This window comes from Lepus europaeus, chromosome 15 (genome assembly GCF_033115175.1).
Source record: "Lepus europaeus isolate LE1 chromosome 15, mLepTim1.pri, whole genome shotgun sequence".
NCBI lineage: Eukaryota > Metazoa > Chordata > Mammalia > Lagomorpha > Leporidae > Lepus > Lepus europaeus.
In genome coordinates this window covers 82,525,028-82,546,675 of record NC_084841.1, presented here as the reverse complement: position 1 = coordinate 82,546,675, position 21,648 = coordinate 82,525,028, and the positions used below count along the sequence as shown (strand labels likewise).

The 21,648-nt window shown below is 41.1% G+C and overlaps 1 protein-coding gene across 1 annotated transcript in view; it reads left to right on the top strand.

The window, feature by feature from the left end:
• ADGRV1 (adhesion G protein-coupled receptor V1) overlaps nt 1–21,648 on the top strand; it is a 568,898-nt gene that overhangs the window by 112,887 nt on the left and 434,363 nt on the right. Inside the window, exons 44-50 of the mRNA XM_062211963.1 lie at nt 845–1,020; nt 2,833–2,957; nt 4,044–4,201; nt 4,289–4,435; nt 4,728–4,835; nt 7,111–7,375; nt 8,036–8,158. Coding sequence (XP_062067947.1) covers nt 845–1,020; nt 2,833–2,957; nt 4,044–4,201; nt 4,289–4,435; nt 4,728–4,835; nt 7,111–7,375; nt 8,036–8,158 — 1,102 coding nt within the window. The remainder of the gene's footprint in view (nt 1–844; nt 1,021–2,832; nt 2,958–4,043; nt 4,202–4,288; nt 4,436–4,727; nt 4,836–7,110; nt 7,376–8,035; nt 8,159–21,648) is intronic.

Below are 21,648 nucleotides of genomic sequence, written 5' to 3'. Positions count from 1 at the left end.
TGGTTGCTGCAGAAGAAGGCTTAGCCAACTATGCCACAGCGCCAGCCCTCATACACAGGCTTTAAAGTATATAGCATCATATAAAGATAATTGAAAATGAATCTTGGTGAAGAATGGGATGGGAGAGGGAGTGGGAGATGGGATGGTTGCGGGTGGGAGAGAGGTTATGGGTTGGGGGGAAGCCGCTATACACCTGCATTCAGATTTCACATCGCCATTCCCCAGACCTGTCCCTGTTCCACCTTGGGCTTGCCCTTTCTTGAGGAAGCTCTTGGCCGATTTCTGTCACTGAAGACCCCTCATGCTGGTGCATGGGCTTTGTTCAAAGAGAATCATGCTCTGTGTAGTCAGTGACACTTGGCTTCTGTCTCTCGTCGTAATTCCTGGGATCTCTGTGGCTGCAAGCCTCAGTGGTTGGTTCTGTTTCACAGCCGAGGCGCCCTGCACTGAGCACCCTCGGCTTGTCCTTCCGTTCTGTAGGTGCACATTGGGGCTGTTCCCAGCTTGTGCCTGCTCTGACGATGACTACTACTTAACACACTAGAGTGAGAAAAGTAAAGGTGTATGTCCAGGGCAGGATAAAAAGTTGGCAAAGATGAAGAGAGGTTGAATTTTTTAAACTGGTGCTGTTTTCAGTACCATAAATATTTATTTTTTAGACACTATGACAATGTTAAATATCCCAAAAGTAGCAACTTGAAACCATCACACTTTGGAGATCTGTATTAAATAAAAGTAGGTGATATTTCTCAAAACATATTATTTTGTTTAAAATGTTTAATAAATTTTTCTACGTATGTATTGCAAAAATACTGATTCCAGTAACTTTTGATTTTGTTTTCAGGTTCTACACATATCTGCCATATTAGACACGGAACCAGAAATGGATGAGCATTTTGTTTGTACCTTGTTTAATCCAACCGGAGGTGCTAGACTAGGGGAGCGTGTTCAAACCCTGATAACAGTTTTGCAAAACCAGGCTCCTTTGGGGCTATTCAGTATCTCTGCAGTTGAAAATAGGTATAGTTTATGTATAAGGAAATTATCACTTCAGAAGCTCAGGGAATAGTTATTAACATATGAAAATGCAGAAGGGTATGGATTTCTAATTTTTCTTGCAGCAAAGATCTTTAAAAATGTACACAGGATGCTCATAAATTTCCTCTTCAAACTTTTAAAAGTCTAATTTAGTTATTTCTGAATAGATTCAATGTGAGTTGTAGATGCAATTCTAAAAACATAATGATACTTTCTTCTTGTCTCCTTCACACCCTCCTCCCTCTCCTGTTCTTTTGTTTGTTTTTGAGATAATATATTTTAAAATTACATTAGAGTAAAAAGGCTTAATACTTCCATGAATAAGAAGTTTAGTAAAAAGCAAAAAGACCCTAGGTTAGTGGGAATAAAGACAGTGCTATGATGAGTAATTGAATGGAGAAACAACCATTTCATCCATATACAGCAAATTTCAAAGTAACCAGATAAATAAAACTATATTAGTATAACATTCTTAACCATTGGTTTAACAAGGTTATAAAACAAAGTTTTACAAAACTATATTTGCAGCAACAGAGAGAGACAATTCTTTTTTCTGGATTTCTGATTATAAGAGGCTTTATTTTAAAGACTTACTAATTTATTTGAAAAGCAGACATGTAGAGAAGGAGATAGAGATTTTCAGTTTGTGGGTTCATTCCACAAATGGTCTCAATGGCTGGGTCTGGGCCAGGCCAAAGCCAGGAGTTTCTTCCGGGTCTCCCACACGTATGCCGGGGTCCAAACACTTGGGCCATCTTCTGCTGCTTTCCCAGGTGCATCAGCAGAGAGCTGGAGTAGCCAAGACTTGAACCAGCGCCCATATGGGATGCATACATTGCAGGCCGAGGCTTAACCTTTTACACAACATTGCTGGCCCCACAAGAGACTTTTAAAGAGGACTCAGTAAGGTAGACCATGAGAGACCATGTGACCTCTCGTAACAGCAAGTATCCAAATCCCAGACATATTGTGTGTGATGTTATTAGACTTTATATTAAGGTCACACTGTCAAAAAGCAAGGCCAGTGCTGTGGCGTAGGTTAAACCTCCATCTGCAGCGCCAGCATCTCACAGGTGTTGGTCGAGTCCTGGCTTTTCTACTTCAGATCCAGCTCTCTGCTATGGTCTGGGAATTAGTAGAAGATGGCCCACGTCCTTGTGCCCCTTTACCCATGTGGGAGACCCAGAAGAGGCTCCTGGCTTAAGCCTGACCCAGCCCTGTGCATTGCAGCCATTTAGGGCAGTGAACCAGCAGATGAAAGATCTCTCCATCTTTCTCTCCTTTTCTCTATTTCTCTCAAATAAATAAATGATATAAACTAATTAACTGTTCTAGTTGACTGTTTAAACACATGTTAGCATATCGTTTTAAAAAGATTTCCCTTAGAAGCTGACAAATGTATTTTCTATATCTTAAAATATGTTAATAGGTATACTTTCTTAATATACTAAGAATTTCCAGAATCACTTTTTCTCTGTAAAATATTTTTGACTTCTGTGTGATGAAACTTAGAAATGACTTTTTTTTTTTGGGGGGGGGGTTACAGACTCTCAGTGTTTTCTTAGGATCTTAGTATCAGTGTTTGATCTGTGTTTTTCAAAAATCTTCATCAATGAATATTTTGTCACTTGGGAGTCTAATCCTCTGGCTATTACATTACTGAATCTCACCCTGGATGTTGTAGAATTTAAAAGTGTATTAAGTAGATCCTAGCAATGTGTTCTGTATTTTAAACACATAGAAATTACATTACATTCTTCCTCTGCTTTCCACAATCCTATTTTTTTCTTTTAGAGCCACCTCTATAGACATCGAAGAAGCCAACAGGACGGTGTATCTGAATGTGTCACGTACCAATGGCATTGATTTGGCCGTGAGTGTGGAATGGGAGACGGTCTCTGAGACAGCCTTTGGAATGAGTATGTTCTGATATTTTGAGAAGAAAGTTCTATAACCAAATATTGCATATATAAGACTTAGAAGATTTTTTTTTTTGCTGTGAATCATATCTTACAGCTCTATTGCAAATGGAGAGCAGAAATTGAATTATTTTTGCATCCTCAGATAAGTATTGAGTCTTTGTCATGAGCCTCCATGGTACTGAGCTTGTGGAGATTACGCTTTAGGGGTGACGGAAATGAACCAAATAAGTAAAAATAAATATGTACTTCAAACACTGTAATAAACATTTTAAAGGGGAGATACTGACAGAACATGAGGGAGTTCTTCCAAGGAGTATTTATGTTTGAACTAACATCAAACGATGAGTGGGGATTAATTACAGTAAAATTGAGTGGGAAGAGGATGAGTATGGGAAGCTTTTGAGGCAAAAAACATTTTCAAGTTACTGGTGTAAATTTAAAAAACCTAACATTCATCATATTTCTTTAAAGAATATCTATTTCTTGTACACATATTTTCATCATCTTGAAAGTTGATAACATTTAGTACCTTCCCCTTTAATATTTGTCTTATTTGAAAGGCAGAGTGACAGTGACAGACATGCAGATTTCCTTTGTGCACTGGTTCACTCCCCAAATGGTTGCAAGAGCTCCATCCAGGTCTCCCACATGGGCGGCAGGGGCTCAAGCACTTGCACCATCTTCTGCTGCCCTCCCAGGTGCATTAGTGGGGTGCTGGATTAAAAGTGGACCAATCAGGGCTCAAATGCTGGCATCTCAAGTGGTGGCTTAACCCATCGCACCATAGCACTGATCCGGCATATTCCTCTTTGAAATGCACAGTTAGTATTTGTCAATATATACATTGGAAAAGTTCTGTATTAGACTTTTTTAGCATATTATCAACTTGTTTATTAAAATTATTTTCAGTTAAGTTTTCTACCTTGTCTCTTATGCATGTGTTTGCACACATATGCACACACACACACACCCTGTGGACAGAACTTGATTTCTAGTAACCAACCCATTCTAGTAACCATAAAGTAGCGCAGATAAGGCTTGGAGCAGAGTATACAGTAGTAAATCGTGATTTGTTTTTCTCAGGGGGAACGAATGCTGTGCTTTCCATATTTCAAAGTTTTCTGGAAGAGTCGATGTCTGGCTGGTGTTTTTTGAATTTGGAAGAGTCAGTATATGGTATAATGTTAAGAAGCTCGTCTGTCACTGTTTACCGGTGGCAAGGGGTTTTTACACCAGTTGAGGTAAATGTCCCTTGTTTTACAGTTCACATAAAATGTGCAGGTAAATTTTGGATGCCTTGTGAGTTATGGTTATTCCTCACGTCCTAGGATTTAAACATAGAAAACCTTAAAACGTGCGAGGCCTTCAATATTGGTGCTTCCACATACGTTGTCCTTACTCAGGAAGAAAGCAATGAAGACAAGTCTTCGATTAACAATGTATACACATTCACATCAGGATTCAAATTATTGCTGGTAAAAATATTCAATTTTTCATAGCTTACAATTTTTATTTAAAAGAAATTAAAATTTCTAAGGCTGAACCAAATGGACAATAATGCATGTTCTGTGTTGATGTGAAAAAGGACTTTTTGCAAGTTCAGAGGTCATGCACATTTGAGCATGGTATCTCATCAGGGATATTGTCTTTCTTGAAATGACACACATGGGATGAGAGATTTTTACAGTCTTGAACTTCAAAGACTGTTCAGTGTTGTCCCTAAAGTCCTTTAAAATTTTTATTCCTGTTCTTCTGTGTCCTTTGTAGGTACAAACAATCAGTATTGCAGAAAGTTCTCAAGTAAGATATTTTACTTCGCAGAATCAAGATTATTTAATTGTTGCAAGTCAGAGAGATGATTCTGAATCAACTCAGGTTTGGTTCTTTTAAAAGTTTTTTCCTCTTTTAATACTATAATTAAAAGTCACTAGATATGGGTTGGTGGGGTTTGTATAAAAGTTACAATTTACTTCTGGTAAAGTCAAAAAAGAGAGTGGAAATCGTGATGAGTCAATTGATTTTAAAGATTGACTTATTTGAGAGAGTTACAGAGGAGAGAGATCTTTAATCTGCTGGTTCATTCCCTGACATGGCCACAATGGCTGGGCCGGGCTAAAGAGAGGACCAGGAGCTTTATCTGGGTCCCTCACATGGGTGGCAGGGACCAAGCACTCTGTCCTCTTTCTGCCGCTTTCCCAGCTGTATTATCAGGGAGCTGGATTGAAAGCGGGGCAGCTGGGATATGAACTGGTGCCCACATGGGATGCTAGCATTGTAGGCGGTGGCTTTACCCACCGTGCCACAACCCTGGCGCCCAGTTAATTTCTAAACAACAGTTACAAATATTATGTTGTCTTAAAGGGCTGGGGCCCTTTAATGTAATGATCAACTTGAACATTTAATTGAACTGGAAAATGCTATGGAGAGAAATTGCACAATTAGACGGTATCACTAAGATTTCATTATTAATGCAAAGTGAGCACTCATCATTAACCCAGAAATTCCATGTATCTCTAGTAAACCGGATTTTGTAATCCTGGCAATGTTTACTTGATAATTTTTGTCACTCTGTGGGCTTCTGTGAATGCTTTTCATCTCATTTTTAGCTAATGACTTTGTTGAGACGGACTGCCAGGAGGGAATTCCTTATCTTCCCTGCACCAAATTTCAGAACTGGCTTGTACCTCATTCTTACTCTTCCTACCTGTTAATGACGGGTAAAGTGTCTTTTGTTCAAAAACCAGGTCTTTCACATAGATGCGCCTCTTGCCTTCGTAATCTTAAGTGATTTTAGTTCTCTGGCATTTATCACATTATTGTAATCAGCATAAATGTTCTTGGATTGCTCAGTTTAGACAGAAACCTCCCATGATTGCCTCTTCTCCTCCCTTCTGTGTTTGATTTCTTTTCTCCACTCAGCAGCAAGCTATCTTGAAAGAATTCATATAGTTTTTAATTTTTTAAATTGTCATTTGGAAGCTAGACACACAGAGACATGTCCATTCTCCAAAAACCTATGATAGCTGCTTTGGGCCAGGCTAACAGCAGGAGTCAGAACTTAGCTTTCCCATGAGAGTGGCAGGGACCCAACTATATGAGACATCATCTGTTGCTTCCCAGGGCACTCATTAGCAGGAAACTGGAATTGGGAGTGGAACTGGGCCTTGCACCCATGCACTCTGATATGGCATGCAGCATCCCAAGTGGCATCTTATGCTTATGATTGGCATAAGATAGTACTGGACTCTGCCTGCAGTCCTGGGTGGTGATTAACATTGCCTTATTTTTTTTTTTTCTCTCCAATGGATCCTGTTTAGATGATTACTTGCCCATGCTAGTGAAAGTACCTCCTAATCTTAAATTTTTTCAATCCCCAGGACTTCTAGCTTCCTTCCAGTTCACAGCATGGCAATTTATTTTTTTCTTTTTAGCAACTTTGTCGTGAAGATCTGAGTTGACGTGAATATATCCATTCTCTAACACCTTCCTAATTGTCATCTTTAGCACTTGTCTCAATTTATAGTCATCGTTTATTCAATTACTGAGAATTTACTTTTTGCCTTTCCCTAAGAGTTAGTAAGATCCATGAAGGGAGAAAGCACTGTTTCCAGGCCTCCCAGCCTAAGGCCCATCTCAAGTTCCTAATTTTTGCCTGAATACAGAAATTATTTGAGAAATTGACCGAACTATGTAAGAAATCGGGTGGACTTGGAATTTTTTACTTGGTAGATTAAGGACCCTCATCCTGAACCTTGACTCTATTGCCACTTTGGGGATGAAGATGGTTTGGCTGTTTTTGTACACTGCTGCTGCTGTTATTGCAGCATCAGGAAGTTTCTGAATTTTCTACCTTCAGTGTGATTCTCTGCTGTTCTAGGCATTCTCCTTCCCCTGCTGTCACTCACCCCATCGAGGTGTGTATTTGGGACTGAGGTCTTTGCACGTGAGTGCACATACACACACATGTGCAAATGCACACAGAGCAAAGAAAAAGGCCTGCAGGCCTGCACCCGTCGGGGTACCTTCTCACTTAGGAAAGTATCCCCCTAAGGAAATAAAACAATCTAGGAGGGCAAACAGATTTTTTGGCGAAATTCTCATGGGTGCGAAGTTTCTGATCACAGATTCTTTATTTGAATATTCCCCGCAGGTCTTCAGGTGGGATGGAGGAAGCTTTGTGCTACATCAGCAGCTGCCTGTCCGAGGTGTGCTGGCCATGGCCTTGTTCCACAGGGGAGGTTCTGTGTTCCTGGCTGTCTCGCAGGCTGACTCCAGGCTTCCTGCCCTTTTACTCAGATGGTCTGGGAGTGGCTTTCTTAGCTTTCAAGAGGTGCCAGTCCTTGGGGCAACAAAAATGGAGGCTTTGTCCTTGGGAGATGATATTTACCTCATTTTTGCCAAAAATACCTTTCTAGGTAAGAAGATAATAGTGTGCGTGATACATGTGTGGTTTTTTATCAAAAACAGCTAACATTTATATTGTATGTTCTTTACAAAAATGTTCCTGCAGTAAGTTTTTACCTGGTCGATATAATGTTTTTGAGGATGTATGTTAAGTATGGGATTTTGAGGGAAAAAAAAAATTAAGGCTTATGACCATGATTTTGTTATGGGATGAACCATTAGTTTTGAATTAAGAGAAGATTGGAGGAGGGTAGATAAAGTAGAAAGCTCTGTGAAGATTTTATAACTAAAATATGGAGATACTTGAGGTATTATGAGTAATTTACAGTATTAATAATAATTAGCAACTTCTGATGAAACTGCTTCATGTGTGAGTTTGCTTTCTTCTGCATGGTGGGACTTTCAGATAAACTTCCAGTGTTCCTGAAAGATGAATCTTCTGTTGGTATCTTTTCCTGCCCATCTGATCATGAGTGGCTAACTGTATTCATTTCATGTGGAATGCAAAAGGAATGCGGAAGTGCTTCCTGCTTAGTTGTGTTTTGTTAGGAGTGATGTCTGATGAAATTTGTTCTTCAGATCTAATATTCTTATTATAGTTTTACGTGTCATTTGGTCTTCTGTTTTTAAACCTTTGCCTTCTTTTATTCTGCTTTATTCCATAATTATAGGAGATCAGAACTCAGTTGATGTTTTCATCTGGGAGACAGGACAATCTGCTTTCAGGTATTTTCAGGCCCTGGACTTCGGTATTGTTAATGGGATCCATTCCTTCACCCCAGCTTCAGGAATAGGTAAGGACTTTTCTAATCAGTCCTTACGTGAATAAGGAAACCACATTGATTTCAGTCTCACTGATTGAGAGCTACTGCCATGATGCCAGACACCAAGGATGTAAAATCGAGATATTAAACCCTTTCCAGTTTCTTAGAATTTCAAGAAGATTAATACTTTTTAAGTGGGCATTGTGCTTGAAAATAACCTAAATAACCGAATAGGGTGAACATATTCTTAGAAACTAAAGATAATATTTCTTTTCTCTAGAAAAATGAAGAAAAGATACATATTTCAAAAATGCTTTCCTATAATTCATTTTATTTTTAAAAAATTTTAAATTTTAACATATTTGCACATCTTCAATGGGTTCAGTGCCATATTTTAATATAGAAGCATGGCAAAGACTGACTGTACCAGGCAGCCAAGCTCCATGTCCTCATCTTGTCTTTGTATGGAGTCCTCCAGTTCCCTTGCTATAGTTCCTCCCATAGAACATTATGCTTCATTGTGAGCCGTAGTCACCCTGACTGCGCTGCCAACAACAGAACCTGTTGTTCTCACCCTCCTGTGTTTTGGAAACTGTTGTTCAACTCCCCTCCTCCATTTTGCTTAACCTCTGGTAATCACTATTTTAAATTCTGCCTGTGGGATGTCTTTGTAAGGCTGCTGTGGTGATGATGAAGCACATCAGCTTTTGCTTGCTCTGGAAAGTCCGTATTTCTCTTTCATTTATGAATCATGGCTTCACTGGGTGCAAGAGTCTTGGTTGGTAGATACTTGCTTTTAGAACTTAGACTGGTATCATTCCATCACCTCTTGGCCTGTATAGTTTCTGATGAAAAATGTGCTGTTGATCTAATGGGAGTTCCTTTAAAATAACCTGGCACTTTTCTCACGTAAGTTCTAGAATTTTCTCATGGTGTTGTGTTTTTTGAGAATTTTACTATACTGTGTCATGAGAATCTTTACTATGTTGTGGTGAGGTGGGGTTCTATGGACTGTCTAAACTTGGGTGCCCGTATCTTTGTCCAGATAGGAAAGTTTTCAGCTGTTATGTCATTTTATACATTTTCTGTGCTTTTGGTGTCCATCAGGAATTCAAGTTTGTGATTATTAGCTTGTGGATTTGTGTCCCAACAACCTTGGAGGTTGTCTTCATTCTTTAGCTTTTGCTTTGCTCTTTCTGTCTGGCTGCAGTATTTTGAGACTTTAAGTTTAGTCTTCCGCCTGCTCTGATTTATTGTTCCAGCTTTCAACTTTTTTTTTCTTTGACTCAATGAGGTTTTTAAAAATATTTATTTATTTGAAAGTCACACTTTGGGAGAAAGAGATCATCCACTCACTGCTTCATTCCCCAGATGGACACAATGGCCAGGATTGGGCCAGGCCGAAGCCAGGAGCTTCCTCCAGGTCTCCCATATTGGTGATGGGGCCCTAAACATGTAGGTCGTCCTCTGCTGCCTTTCCCAGGCTGTTAGCAAGGAGCTGTATTGAGAAGTGGAGTGGCTGTGATAGGAACCAGTGCCCATATGGAATGCTGGCACTGCAGGTGGCAGATTTACTTGCTATGCTACAACACCAGCCTAAACTCAATGCGTTCTTTATCTCTGAGATTCTCTTAGGTTCTTTTTCAGGATATATCTCTTTGATGAATTTCTCATTGATAGCTTGTTTTGATTTGATTTGATTTTTTACATTTAAATTTTAAGGACTTGAATTTCATGCATTTCATATATACAGATTTGGAAACATATAATTGCTCCCAACCATACTCCTGCCTTTCTTCATCCTCCCACTTTATTTTTTACAGAGATTAATTTTCAGTTAATTTTTATGCTCATAAGATTAATCCTGCACTAAGTAGAGAGTTCACTGATTAATATGAAGAAAAAAAAGAAAAAAGAACAAAAACATTGTTCCCCGACGGTCAAGGCAAGGACTATTCAAAATCATCATATCTCAAAGTGTTAGTTTTGCTCCTGTAGATTACATTTTAAGTACTCTACTAATTACCACAGATGAGAGAGACCACATGATATCTGTCTTTTTGGGACTGGCTTATTTCAGTAAGTATAATTGTTTGAGTTGCATCCATTTTGTTGCAAATGACAAGATTTCTTTTTCTGCTGTATAGTATTCCATAGTGTATGTTTACCATAATTTCTTTATCCAGTCATTAGTTGATGGACATATGTGTTGATTCTATATCTTAGCTATTGTAAATTGAGCTGAAATGAACATGGGGGGTACAGATAAATCTTGCCTTTTTTCCTTTGAATAAATTCCCAGGGAGGGGATGGCTGGGTCATATGGTAGGGCTATATTAACCTTTCTGAGATGTCTCCATGCTGTCTTCCACAGTGGCTATACCAGCTTACATTCCCACCAACATTGATTAATGCTCACATCTTTGAGCATTTGTTTATTGTTTATTTCTGTAGGAGGGCTATTCAAACAAGGGTGAGGTGAAACCTCATTGTTTTGATTTGCATTTCCCTGATGGCTAGTGATCCTGAGCATTTTTTCATGTGTCTATTGACCATTTGAATTTTCTCTCTTGAAAAATGGTTCAGGTCCTTTGCCCATTTGCTGACTAGGTTGTTTGTTTTGTTGAGTTTCTTGAACTCTTTATAGATTCTGGAAGTTAATCCTTTGTTGCATAGTTTGCAAATAATTTCTCCCATTCTGCCAGGTGCCTCTTAACTTTGCTGAGTGTTTGTTTTGCAGTGCAGAAGCTTCTCAGCTTGATGTATCCCACTTATTAATTTTGGTTTTGATTGCCTGTGTCTCTGGGGTCCTTTCCAAGAAGTCTTTCCCTATGACAGGGTCTTATGGGGTTTTCCCAATGTTCTTTAGTAATTTGATAGTATCATGTCAGATTTTTTGAGTGGATTTTTTGTGTAAAGTATAAGGAAGGGGTCTTGTTTCATTCTTCATGTGGAGATCCAGTTTTCCCAACACAGTTTATTGAAGAGACTATTTTGGCTCCAGGTATTGATTTTTGCTCCTTTGTCAAAGATAAGTTGGTTGTAGATGCATGGATTAATTTCTGGAGTCCTATTCTGCTCCATTGGTCTACACATCTGTTTTTATGGCCAGTACCAGGCTGTTTTTTTTTAAAAAATATATTTATTTATTTGAAAGGCAGAGTTACAGAGAGGCAGAGGCAGAGAGGGAAAGAGGTGTTCCATCCACTGGTTCACTCCCCAAATGGCCACAACAGCTGGAGCTAGGCAAATCTGAAGCCAGGAGTCCCAGGCTGTTTTGTCTACAACTCCCCTGAGGTATGTCTTGAGGTCTGGTATTGTGATATCTCCAGCTTTGTTTTTATTGTTTAAGATTGCTTTAGCTATTTGGGGTCTCTTGTGTTTCCATATGAATTTTAGCATTAGTTTTTCTAGATCTCAGAAGAATGTTGATATTTTGATTGGTATCACATTGAATCTGTAAATTGCTTTTGGTAGTATGGACATTTTAATGATAGTGATTCTAACAATCCATGTACATGGAAGATTTTTCCACATTTTATGTTCTATTTCTTTAATATTTTATAATTTTCATCATAGAGATCTTTGTCCTTGGTTAAATTTATTCCAAGGTATCTAAATTTTCTTGTAGCTATTGTGAATGAAATTGATCTTATAAGTTAATTCTTAGCTATGGCATTGTCTGTGTATACAAAGGCTATTGATTTTTGTGTGTTAATTTTATATCCTGTTACTTTACCAAACTCTTTTATGAGTTCCAGTAGTCTCTTGATGGAGTCTTTTGGATTCCCTATATTTAGAATCATGTTGTCAGCAAATAGGGGTAGTTTGACCTTTTCTTTCCTTATTTGTATTTCTTTGATTTCTTTTTCTTGCCCGGAGGCTCTGGCTAAATCTTCCAGGACTATATTAAATAGTAATGGTGGGAGTGGGCATCCTTATCTGGTTCCAGATCTTAATGGGAATGCCTGCAATTTTTCCTCATTCAGTAGGATGATGGCTGTGCATTTGTTATAAATTGCTGTAGGTTTAGGAATATTCCTTGTGTTTGCTTAAGGTTTTCATCATAAAATGGTAAAGCATTTTGTCAAATGATTTCTCTGCATTTATTGAGATAATCATATGGTTTTTGGTATTCAGCTTAATGTGGTTTATCACATTTATTGATTTTTAGATGTTGAACCATCCCTGCATACCAGGAATAAATCTCACTTTGTCCAGGCAGATGATATTTCTTCTGTGTTGTTGGGTTCGATTGGCTAGTATTTTATTGAAGATTTTTGCATCTATGTTCAGCAGGGATATTGGTCTGTAGTTCACTTTCTCTGCTGTATCTTTTTCAGGCTTAGGGATTGATGTGATGCATGCTTCATAGAAGGGGTTTGGGAGGATTCCTCCCCTTTCAGTTGTCTGGAATAGCTTGAGAAGAATTAGACTTAGTTCTTTAAATGTCTGGTAGAATTCAACAGTGAAATCATCAGGACCTGGACTTTGCTTGTTGGAAGGGTCTTTATTACTGATTCAGTCTCTGTCTTGGTTATTGGTCTGTTCTGTGTCTTCATGTCTCAAGTTAGGTAGGTTGTATGTGTCTAGGAATTTATCCATTTCTTCTAGTTTCCTGGTTTGTTGGCACACAAGCTCTTTGTAGTAATTCCTGATGATTATTTTTATTTTTGTGGTATCTGTTGTTACATTTCCTTTTTCATCTCTGATTTTGTTGATTTGGGTTTACTCCCACTTTTTTTTGGTTAGTTGGGCCAATGTTTTGTCACTTTTATTTTTTCAAAAAAACCAGCTCTTCATTACCTTGATCTTTTGTGTTTTTGGTTTCAATTTTATTTCTTTTTTTTTTTTTTAAATTTTTGACAGGCAGAGTGAACAGTGAGAGAGAGACAGAGAGAAGGGTCTTCCTTTTGCCGTTGGTTCACCCTCCAATGGCCGCCGTGGTAGGCGCGCTGCGGCCGGCGCACCGCGCTGATCCGATGGCAGGAGCCAGGTGCTTATCCTGGTCTCCCATGGGGTGCAGGGCCCAAGGACTTGGGCCATCCTCCACTGCACTCCCTGGCCACAACAGAGAGCTGGCCTGGAAGAGGGGCAACCGGGACAGGATCTGTGCCCCGACCGGGACTAGAACCCGGTGTGCTGGCGCCGCAAGGCGGAGGATTAGCCTAGTGAGCTGCGGCGCCGGCCTCAATTTTGTTTATTTCTAACTTAATTTTATTCATTCTTTTAATTTGGGGTTTTTGTTTCTAAGTCCTTGAGATGTATTTATAGGCCATTTATTTGGTGATTTTCTAACTTATTGATGTAGGCACTAATTGATATAAACCTCTCTCTTAACACTGCTTTTACGGTATCCTATAAATTTTGCTAAGAGGTATGTCATCTTCCTTTGTTTCCAGAAATTCTTTAATTTCCTGTTTTGATTTCTTTGAACCACTGTTCATTTAGGAGCATGTTGTTCAGTCTCCACGTGTTTCCAATATGTTCTTGAGATTCTTGAGTTGTTGGTTTTGAGCTTCTATCCATTGTGATCAGAGAAGGTACATGGTATGGTTTTGATTGTTTTGAATTTGCTTGAGACTTGCTTCATGGCCTAATACATGGTCTATTCTAGAGAAGATTCCATGCCCTGCTGAGAAGAATGTGTATTCTGCAACTGTGGGGTAAAACGTTCTATAGATATCAATTCCATTTGGTCCTGGTGTTGATTATCTCTGCTGTTGATTGATTTTCTGTCTGGTTGATCTGTCCATTGATGAAAGTGGGATGTTGAAGTCCCCTGTTACTATTGTACTAGAGTCTAAGTCTCCCTCTAGATCTGCTAACAGTTTTTTTTAAATAGCTAGGTGCCCTGTAATTGGGTGCATACACATTTATTGTAGTCACATCTTCCTGTTGTGTTAATTCTTTAATCATTACATAGTGTCCTTCTTCTTTGTCTCTTTTAACAGTTTTTTGTTAATCTGTTTTGTCTGATATTATGATGGCTACACCTGCCCTTTTCTGTTAGCATGAAATCTGTTTACATACTTTCACTTTGTCTATGTGTATCTTTGGTGAGGTGTGTTTTATAAGGCAGCAAATAAATGGGTCTTGTTTTTTAATCCATTAGGTCAGTCTGTGTCTTTTAACTGAACAGTTGAAGCCATTTACATTTAAGGTGAATACTGATAAGTAATGACTTGGCCCTGCCATTTTTCTGTGAATATTCCCATTGTTTACTTTGGATTTCTTTTGTACTTTTACTGTGGGATTTTCTGTCATTGCATTCTATCATGATGATGGCTTTGTTTCTGTGTGTAGCACATCCGTTAGCATCTTTTGAATGGCTGGATGAATGGTAACACATTTTTTTCAATTTCTATTTGTTATGGAAGGTCTTTATTTCACCTTCATTCATAAATGAGAGCTTTGCAGAGTATACAATATTCTGGGTTGATAATTTTTTTTCCCTCTTGTGATTTGGACTATAACTTACCATTGTTGTCTAGTATATGGGTTCTGATGGGAAGTGATTTGTGAGTATAATTGGTGATTCTCTGAAGGTTATCTGGCATTTCTCTTGAACATATTTTAGAATATTTATGCTTTTATGTGGAATGTTTGTAATGTGTCATCGTGAAGATCTTTTCTGGTCATATCTGTTAGACGTTCTAAGTCTTTCCTGTACTTGGACCTTCCTTTCTCCAAGTTAGGAAAGCTTTAATTATTTTACTGAGTAGGTCTTCTATTCCATTCCATATTTCTACTCCTTCAAGTGCTCCCAAGACCCATAGATTGGGTTGCTTAATAGTATCCTCTGTATCTCCAACACTGATTTTAAGTTTTCTAACTTAAATTAAATTGACTGTAAAATTTCCAAAGATTTGTCTTCTAGCTCGGATATTCTTTTTTTTTTTAATTTTATTTTATTCATTTTATTTTATTTTATTTTAATTTTAATTTATTTAATTTTATTTTATTCATTTTATTTAATGAATATAAATTTCCAAAGTACAGCTTATGGGTTACAATGGCTTCCCCCTCCCAAAACTTCCCTCCCACCCACAACCCTCCCCTTTCCCGCTCCCTCTCCCCTTCCAATCACATCATGATTCATTTTCAATTCTCTTTATATACAGAAAATCAGTTTACTATATATTAGGTAACGATTTCAACAGTTTGCCCCCATATAGCAACACAAAGTGAAAAAAAAATACTGTTGGAGTACTAGTTATAGCATTAAATAAGAGTGTACAGCACATTAAAGACAGAGATCCTACAAAATATTTTTTTAAATTAATTAATTTTTTATGCCATTTCCAATTTAACCCAGGTGTTTTTTTTTTTCATTTCCAATTATCTTTATATACAGAAGATCAATTCAGTAAATAAGTAGTAAAGATCTCATCAGTTTGGGCCGGCGCTGCGGCTCACTAGGCTAATCCTCCGCCTTGCGGCGCCGGCACACCGGGTTCTAGTCCCGGTCGGGGCACAGATCCTGTCCCGGTTGCCCCTCTTCCAGGCCAGCTCTCTGCTGTGGCCCGGGAGTGCAGTGGAGGATGGCCCAAGTGCTTGGGCCCTGCACCCCATGGGAGACCAGGAGAAGCACCTGGCTCCTGCCATCAGATCAGCGCGGTGCGCCAGCCGCAGCACGCCTACCGCGGCGGCCATTGGAGGGTGAACCAATGGCAAAGGAAGACCTTTCTCTCTGTCTCTCTCTCTCACTGTCCACTCTGCCTGTCAAAAAGTAAAAAAAAAAAAAAAAAAAAAAAAAATCTCATCAGTTTGTACCCACGCAGAAACACAAAGTGTAAAAATACTGTTTCAGTAGTAGTTATAGCATCACTGCACATTAGACAACATGTTAAGGACAGATCCCACATGGGATGTAAGTACACAGTGACTTCTGTTGCTGACTTAACAACTTGACACTCCTGTTCATGGCGTCAGTAATCTCCCTAGGCTCTAGTCATGAGTTGCCAGGGCTATGGAAGCCTTTAGAGGTCGCTGACTTTGATCTTATTCCCATAGGGTCATAGTCACAGTGGAAGTTCTCTCCTCCCTTCAGAGAAAGGTACCTCCTTCTTTGATGGCCCCGTTCTTTCCACTGGGATCTCACTCGCAGAGATCTTTCATTTAGGTCTTCTTCTTTTTTTTTTTTTTTCTTTTCCATGGTATCTTGGCTTTCCATGCCTACAATACTCTCATGGGCTCTTCAGCCAGATCCGAATGCCTTAAGGGCTGATTCTGAGGCCAGAGTGTTGTTTAGGACGTCTGCCATTCTATGAGTCTGCTGTGTATCCCACTTCCCATGTTGGATCTTTCTCTCCCTTTTTGATTCTATCAGTTAGTATTAGCAGACACTTGTCTTGTTTGTTTGGTCCCTTTGATTCTTAGACCTATCCAAGCCATCGAATGTGAACTGAATCTGATCACTTGGACTAGTGAGATGGCATTGGTACGTGCCACCTTGATGGGATTGTATTGGAATCCCCTGGCACCTTTCTAACTCCATCATTTGGGGCAAGTCTGATTGTGCATGTCCCAAATTGTATATCTTCTCCCTTTCTCTTTCCACTCTTAAATTTAACAGGGATCGGATATTCTTTATTCTGCTTCTCCAACTCTGTTATTAAGGCTTTCCACTGCATTTTTTATTTGTTCTTTTGAGTTCTTCATTTCTAGTATTTCATTTTGATTTCTCTTTAAAATCTCAACTTCATGGAAAAATTTTTCATATGATATGGATTTCTTTAGCTCATGTTTTTGCCTCTCATTACTTTTGAGTAATCCTATGATTTTTTATATTCCATTTCTGGCATTTCCTCAATCTGTTCATCTTCACATTCTAGTATTGAAAAGTTGTATTCCTTTGGGGTAGGTCAAAGTGTCTTCCTATTCTTATTTCTTGAATTTCTGCATTTATTTTTAGGCGTTTGTAAATATTTTTTCCTCTGATGACTTTTTATCTCTGAGCTATACCTCTGTGGCTTAGTGGAATATCTATACTTTAGTGAATACCAAGAGGTTTGTGGTGGGTATGGCCAGGGAATTCTGGTCAGTGCCTAGGATGGGGTGAGTATCCAGGATAACACCCAAGTTGGATGTGGTAGCTCTCCTCCGGTTTACTGTATGGGGAGGAGTGGTCATCTCTGGTGCAACCATTCTCTCTCCTCCAAGCTGAGGAAGGGCCCAGGTGTGAGCCCCCAGTGTATTCAGCACTTACCCACACCACTGTATAAACTGCACATTTGACCTGCGTAGTCCCTCCTGTGAGCACCGTTCCCTCTGCTATGAGCTGCTCTAGGCAACCAAGGATCTCTGAGAGTGTGCCACAGCACTCTGTGATTGCTCAGGACCCAGCTACACCCTGCCTCCTCTCATGAGTCATAGTGTTTTCTCAGTCTCTGCCTCCAGGGATCTCAGGGTCAAGGAGTACCAGTGGACCCACTGTGTTCCAGAAGCCTGTTCTAACTGCAGGGGGACTGAGCTGTTCTCAGGGCTGCTGTCTGTGTGTGTTCCAGCCTACTGGATCAAGTCCAGTCCTCCCAACCAGATTGCATGCCAGTGAGGTACACAGGTTTTTCTCTGGTAAGGTCTCTGGATCACAGGTGCACATGATACTTGGCAGATGCAGCCCTGCTCACTTCATAATTGTGCTGGGCTCATAGCGTCCCGCAAGTGGCATTTCCCTTCCATAGGGATGGCTCCCCTCTCCCCTTGCTGGGCAGCTGCAGCTGGCACTGTGGAGACCATCTCTGTCAGTTGCTCTTGAATGGCTGTGGTTGCACCCACCTAATGAGTGGAGGGAGACCCCGATAATTGCTGGGTAGATGCACAAAAGTAGGCCACTAGTTGCCTCTGTCCAAAAATGGAACCAGTTCTCCCACCGCTGGCTGCAGGTTGCTGTTATATGAGGGAGGATGGGGTAGAGAGAGAGCTACTGCTGCCTTTTTATTTTTTTTCTTGCTCCCCTCTGGGTGAGCAGTAGTCAACCCACTGTCCTGAGGGATCCTGGCCAGACTCAAAAAGGTGCAGTTCACTAAGCTCTCCCTCCTGCTGCATAGACGGCGGCGTGGGTCCCTGCAGTCCAATCTCACCTGATTTGCCAGGGCGGGTGCCGCCTTCCCCAGATCCAAACTTCTGGGTCTTTTGTTGTCTTGCCATACCTTGCTGCATGTCTGCATTTTCTGTACAGGTCCAGGTTGTTTCTACTCTGATGCTTTAATTTTAAATGTATGTACTCTATTGTATCTTCTGGATATCCTTATAATTTTTCTTTTGTAGTCTTTATCAGGCATTTTCTCAATCTCCCTTTCTTTGAAGTCCACTACCAAAAGGTTATTATGTTGTACTGTTTTTCATACTTCTTGAGTCCCTATGTAGATTTTTGTGGATCTTCCAGATGTGGTGTTTCTGTGGTATCCAGTGCTTGACTGCATGGATAAAAGGCCTTTTTCTGAAAATGTGTATTTGGTGTTCCTTTGGTAGGCTACTCTGGCTTTATTTCTGGTTAAATGATGCAGTGTAGTCTCCCTGCACTTTCGATTGCTATAGTGGATGGTGGCAGCAGCTGGGGTCTAGGGCACTTCTGGGGTCCAGTGGGATTTCTCAGATTCCTGGAACAGGCATGAAATCACAAAAATAGCACTGGTGCTGTGAGCTGACCACATTATGCATAGTTGTGACCACTGTCCCAAGAGTGGGCACAGTTCCCAGCAGTGATGGGCAGGCCAGACGGGGGCCAGAGGAACGGTGACTGGGGAGTCGCAGTGTGTGTGTGTGTGTCCTAGCAGCAGCAGTGAGTGATGCACAAGGTGGTGGGTGGAGGGTGCATCCCTTCCCCCTTGTAGTGCAGAGTGTCATGGGGGCTAGGGTGCTAGGCTCACCATTGCTCTGCAAGGTCTTGTTGAGTTCTTGAGGCTTCAGCTGTTACTGCTAGAGTAGAGGAATGTCTGTGGGGCCCCAGGCATCAGGTTCTGCGGGAAACTCTGTCCTCTAGTACAATATGGATGTTGACAGTAAGGCTTTCTCATGATGTCATCGTATTGCCACAGCCGGTACTCTGGGAGTTATGGGGAAATAGTGAGATTTCTTTCTCTGAATCAGAGACTGACATTTCTGGACAACTCTCTTGACGGGGCTCCCAGTCTGTGTTGCCTGTGGATTCTTTGTGTAGAGAGGGTCGCCTACTGAGGTGTTTGTGCATATGGGTTCTGATGAGGCTCTCCCATTTACCCCTGCAGTGGAGTCCCCTAGGGTTGTCAGGTCAGATCCTCAGTTGCTGGCTGGCTGTGTTCCTCTCCTGAGCTTCCATATTCCTCCTTGGATACTTGCTTCGATGTGCAGCTATTTATTTTGTATTTTGGCTCTTTTCCATGGAAGAAGAGGGTGATTTCTGGGCTACTCATGTGATCATCTTTGAAGCTCCAAATAGGTATTTTTAAAATAATATTTAAGTGGGCCAGCACCGTGCCTCACTAGGCTAATCCTCCACCTGCGGCGCCAACACCCCGGGTTCTAGTCCTGGTTGGGGCACCGGATTCTGTCCTGGTTGCTCCTCTTCCAGGCCAGCTCTCTGCTATGGCCCGGGAAGGCAGTGGAGGATGGCCCAAGTGCTTGGGCCCTGCACCCGCATGGGAGACCAGGAGGAAGCACCTGGCTCCTGGTTTCAGATCGGTGCAATGCACTGGCCGTAGCAGCCACTTGGGAGGTGAACCAATGGAAAAAGGAAGACGTTTCTTTCTGTCTCACTGTCTAACTCTGCCTGTCAAAAAAATATTTAAGTACATATAAGGGATCTTATTTGTGTTTAAGAATTTTTTTTTTATAAGTGTCAGAAAATAACTGAGAATTTGCCATCCTCACTTACTGTCCCATGTTGATTCTCTGTACTTTCATCCACACATCAGAAACATAAGCAAGCTTTGTAATCTCTTTGGCTTCAGAAACAAAATTAGAGAGAACCCAGGGCTGAATGCTGTCTGGAGGCTAGAGGATTATTCCAGGGTTGATCACGATTCACTTAGATGGGCCATGGCAACATGGGGAAGCACCTGAGGCCAATTGTCCTTGTGAGCTGTCTGGCTGCTTCCCAGGGCAAGTGTCAACCTTGTAGGGAGAGGGGACACGGGGGTCATCGTGTGTCCTCTTGAGGGCCTCGGAGGAGCTTGGAAGACAGCTCTGAGTGGCTCCACAGGCACGATTGAATGACTCAGAATCTCACTTTCAAGATGAGATATACCATGGCCAGCACCATGGCTCACGAGGCTAATCCTCCGCCTGCGCCTGCGGTGCCAGCACCCCAGGTTCTAGTCTCGGTTGGGCCAACGGATTCTGTCCCGGCTGCTCCTTTTCCTGTCCAGCTCACTGCTGTGGCCCGAGAGGGCAGTGGAGGATGGCCCAAGTGCTTGAGCCCTACACCTGCATGGAAGACCAAGAGGAAGCACTTGGCTCCTGGCTTCAGATTGGAGCAGTGTGCCAGCCGTAGTGGCCATTTGAGGGGGTGAACCAATGGAAGGAAGGCCTTTCTCTCTGTCTTTCACTGTCTAACTCTGCCTGTCAAAAAAAAAAAAAAAAAAAAAAGATACACCAATCTCTAAGAATTAACTAGAACACAGTTATTGATATTATATGAAGGTCATTGTAACAAAGTTATGAAGAATTTTGTACCCTCAAAGGCTTAATGTCTTATTGGAGAATCAAGAAAAAAATCCTGAGATGGCAATCAGAGTAAGGGAATCAGTGTTATTTACTCTGGGAGGGGTGGAATGGGTGGTTAAGTCTAAGAGGGAGCTTGAGCCATGTCTGGACCGATGGGTAGGAAATACTCTGGATAGGAGGAAGGTATGAGGAAAGGAGAAAGGCAGATGTGTTTATGGCATTGAGAGCACCATTACTGTATGGGAATGCTGGGGACAGAGGATTTGATGAGTTGTGCTGGTGCTAAGGCTAGAGCCCCATACTGGAGTATGGGGATAGAAGGCAAAAAAGCCACCATGCTGGCTGGCCTGTGCTTCAGGGAACCCAGCATTTGTCACACACTGTGGTCCTAGGAACTTTTCACCCTCTTAGAATCATGGAGCCCAAGTGTGCAGAGTTGCCCACGGTGACTGCCCAAAGACTCAGCCACACCCTGCACCCTCACGTGCAGCCACATGTTTTCATAGTCCTAGCACAGTCCCGAGTTCCCAGCCACCTGTCAGTTATCCCAGCCAGACTTGGGCATCTCTGATTGGCTGGTTGCTTCGTGCGTGGACATGAGCTGGAGCAACTGTTACATATATCCAAAACTGTGCCTGCCCTCTCTTGGCTAGTTACAGGACGCTGGTGCTTAGTGACTGGGAGGGGAGAAACGTGCTCCCTTTTTTTCCATTCAGGTTGGCAGTTACTCTGTGCCCCACAGGGCTCCAAGCCATATTCAGGCCAAGCTCTTCTCTCAGCTTTATCACCAGTGGCTTGGACTGCTGCAGTCTGGTCTCGCCTCACTCTCCAAAGCTGGTGCTGAGGCTCTTGGCTGTTGGGGTCCTGAGTTG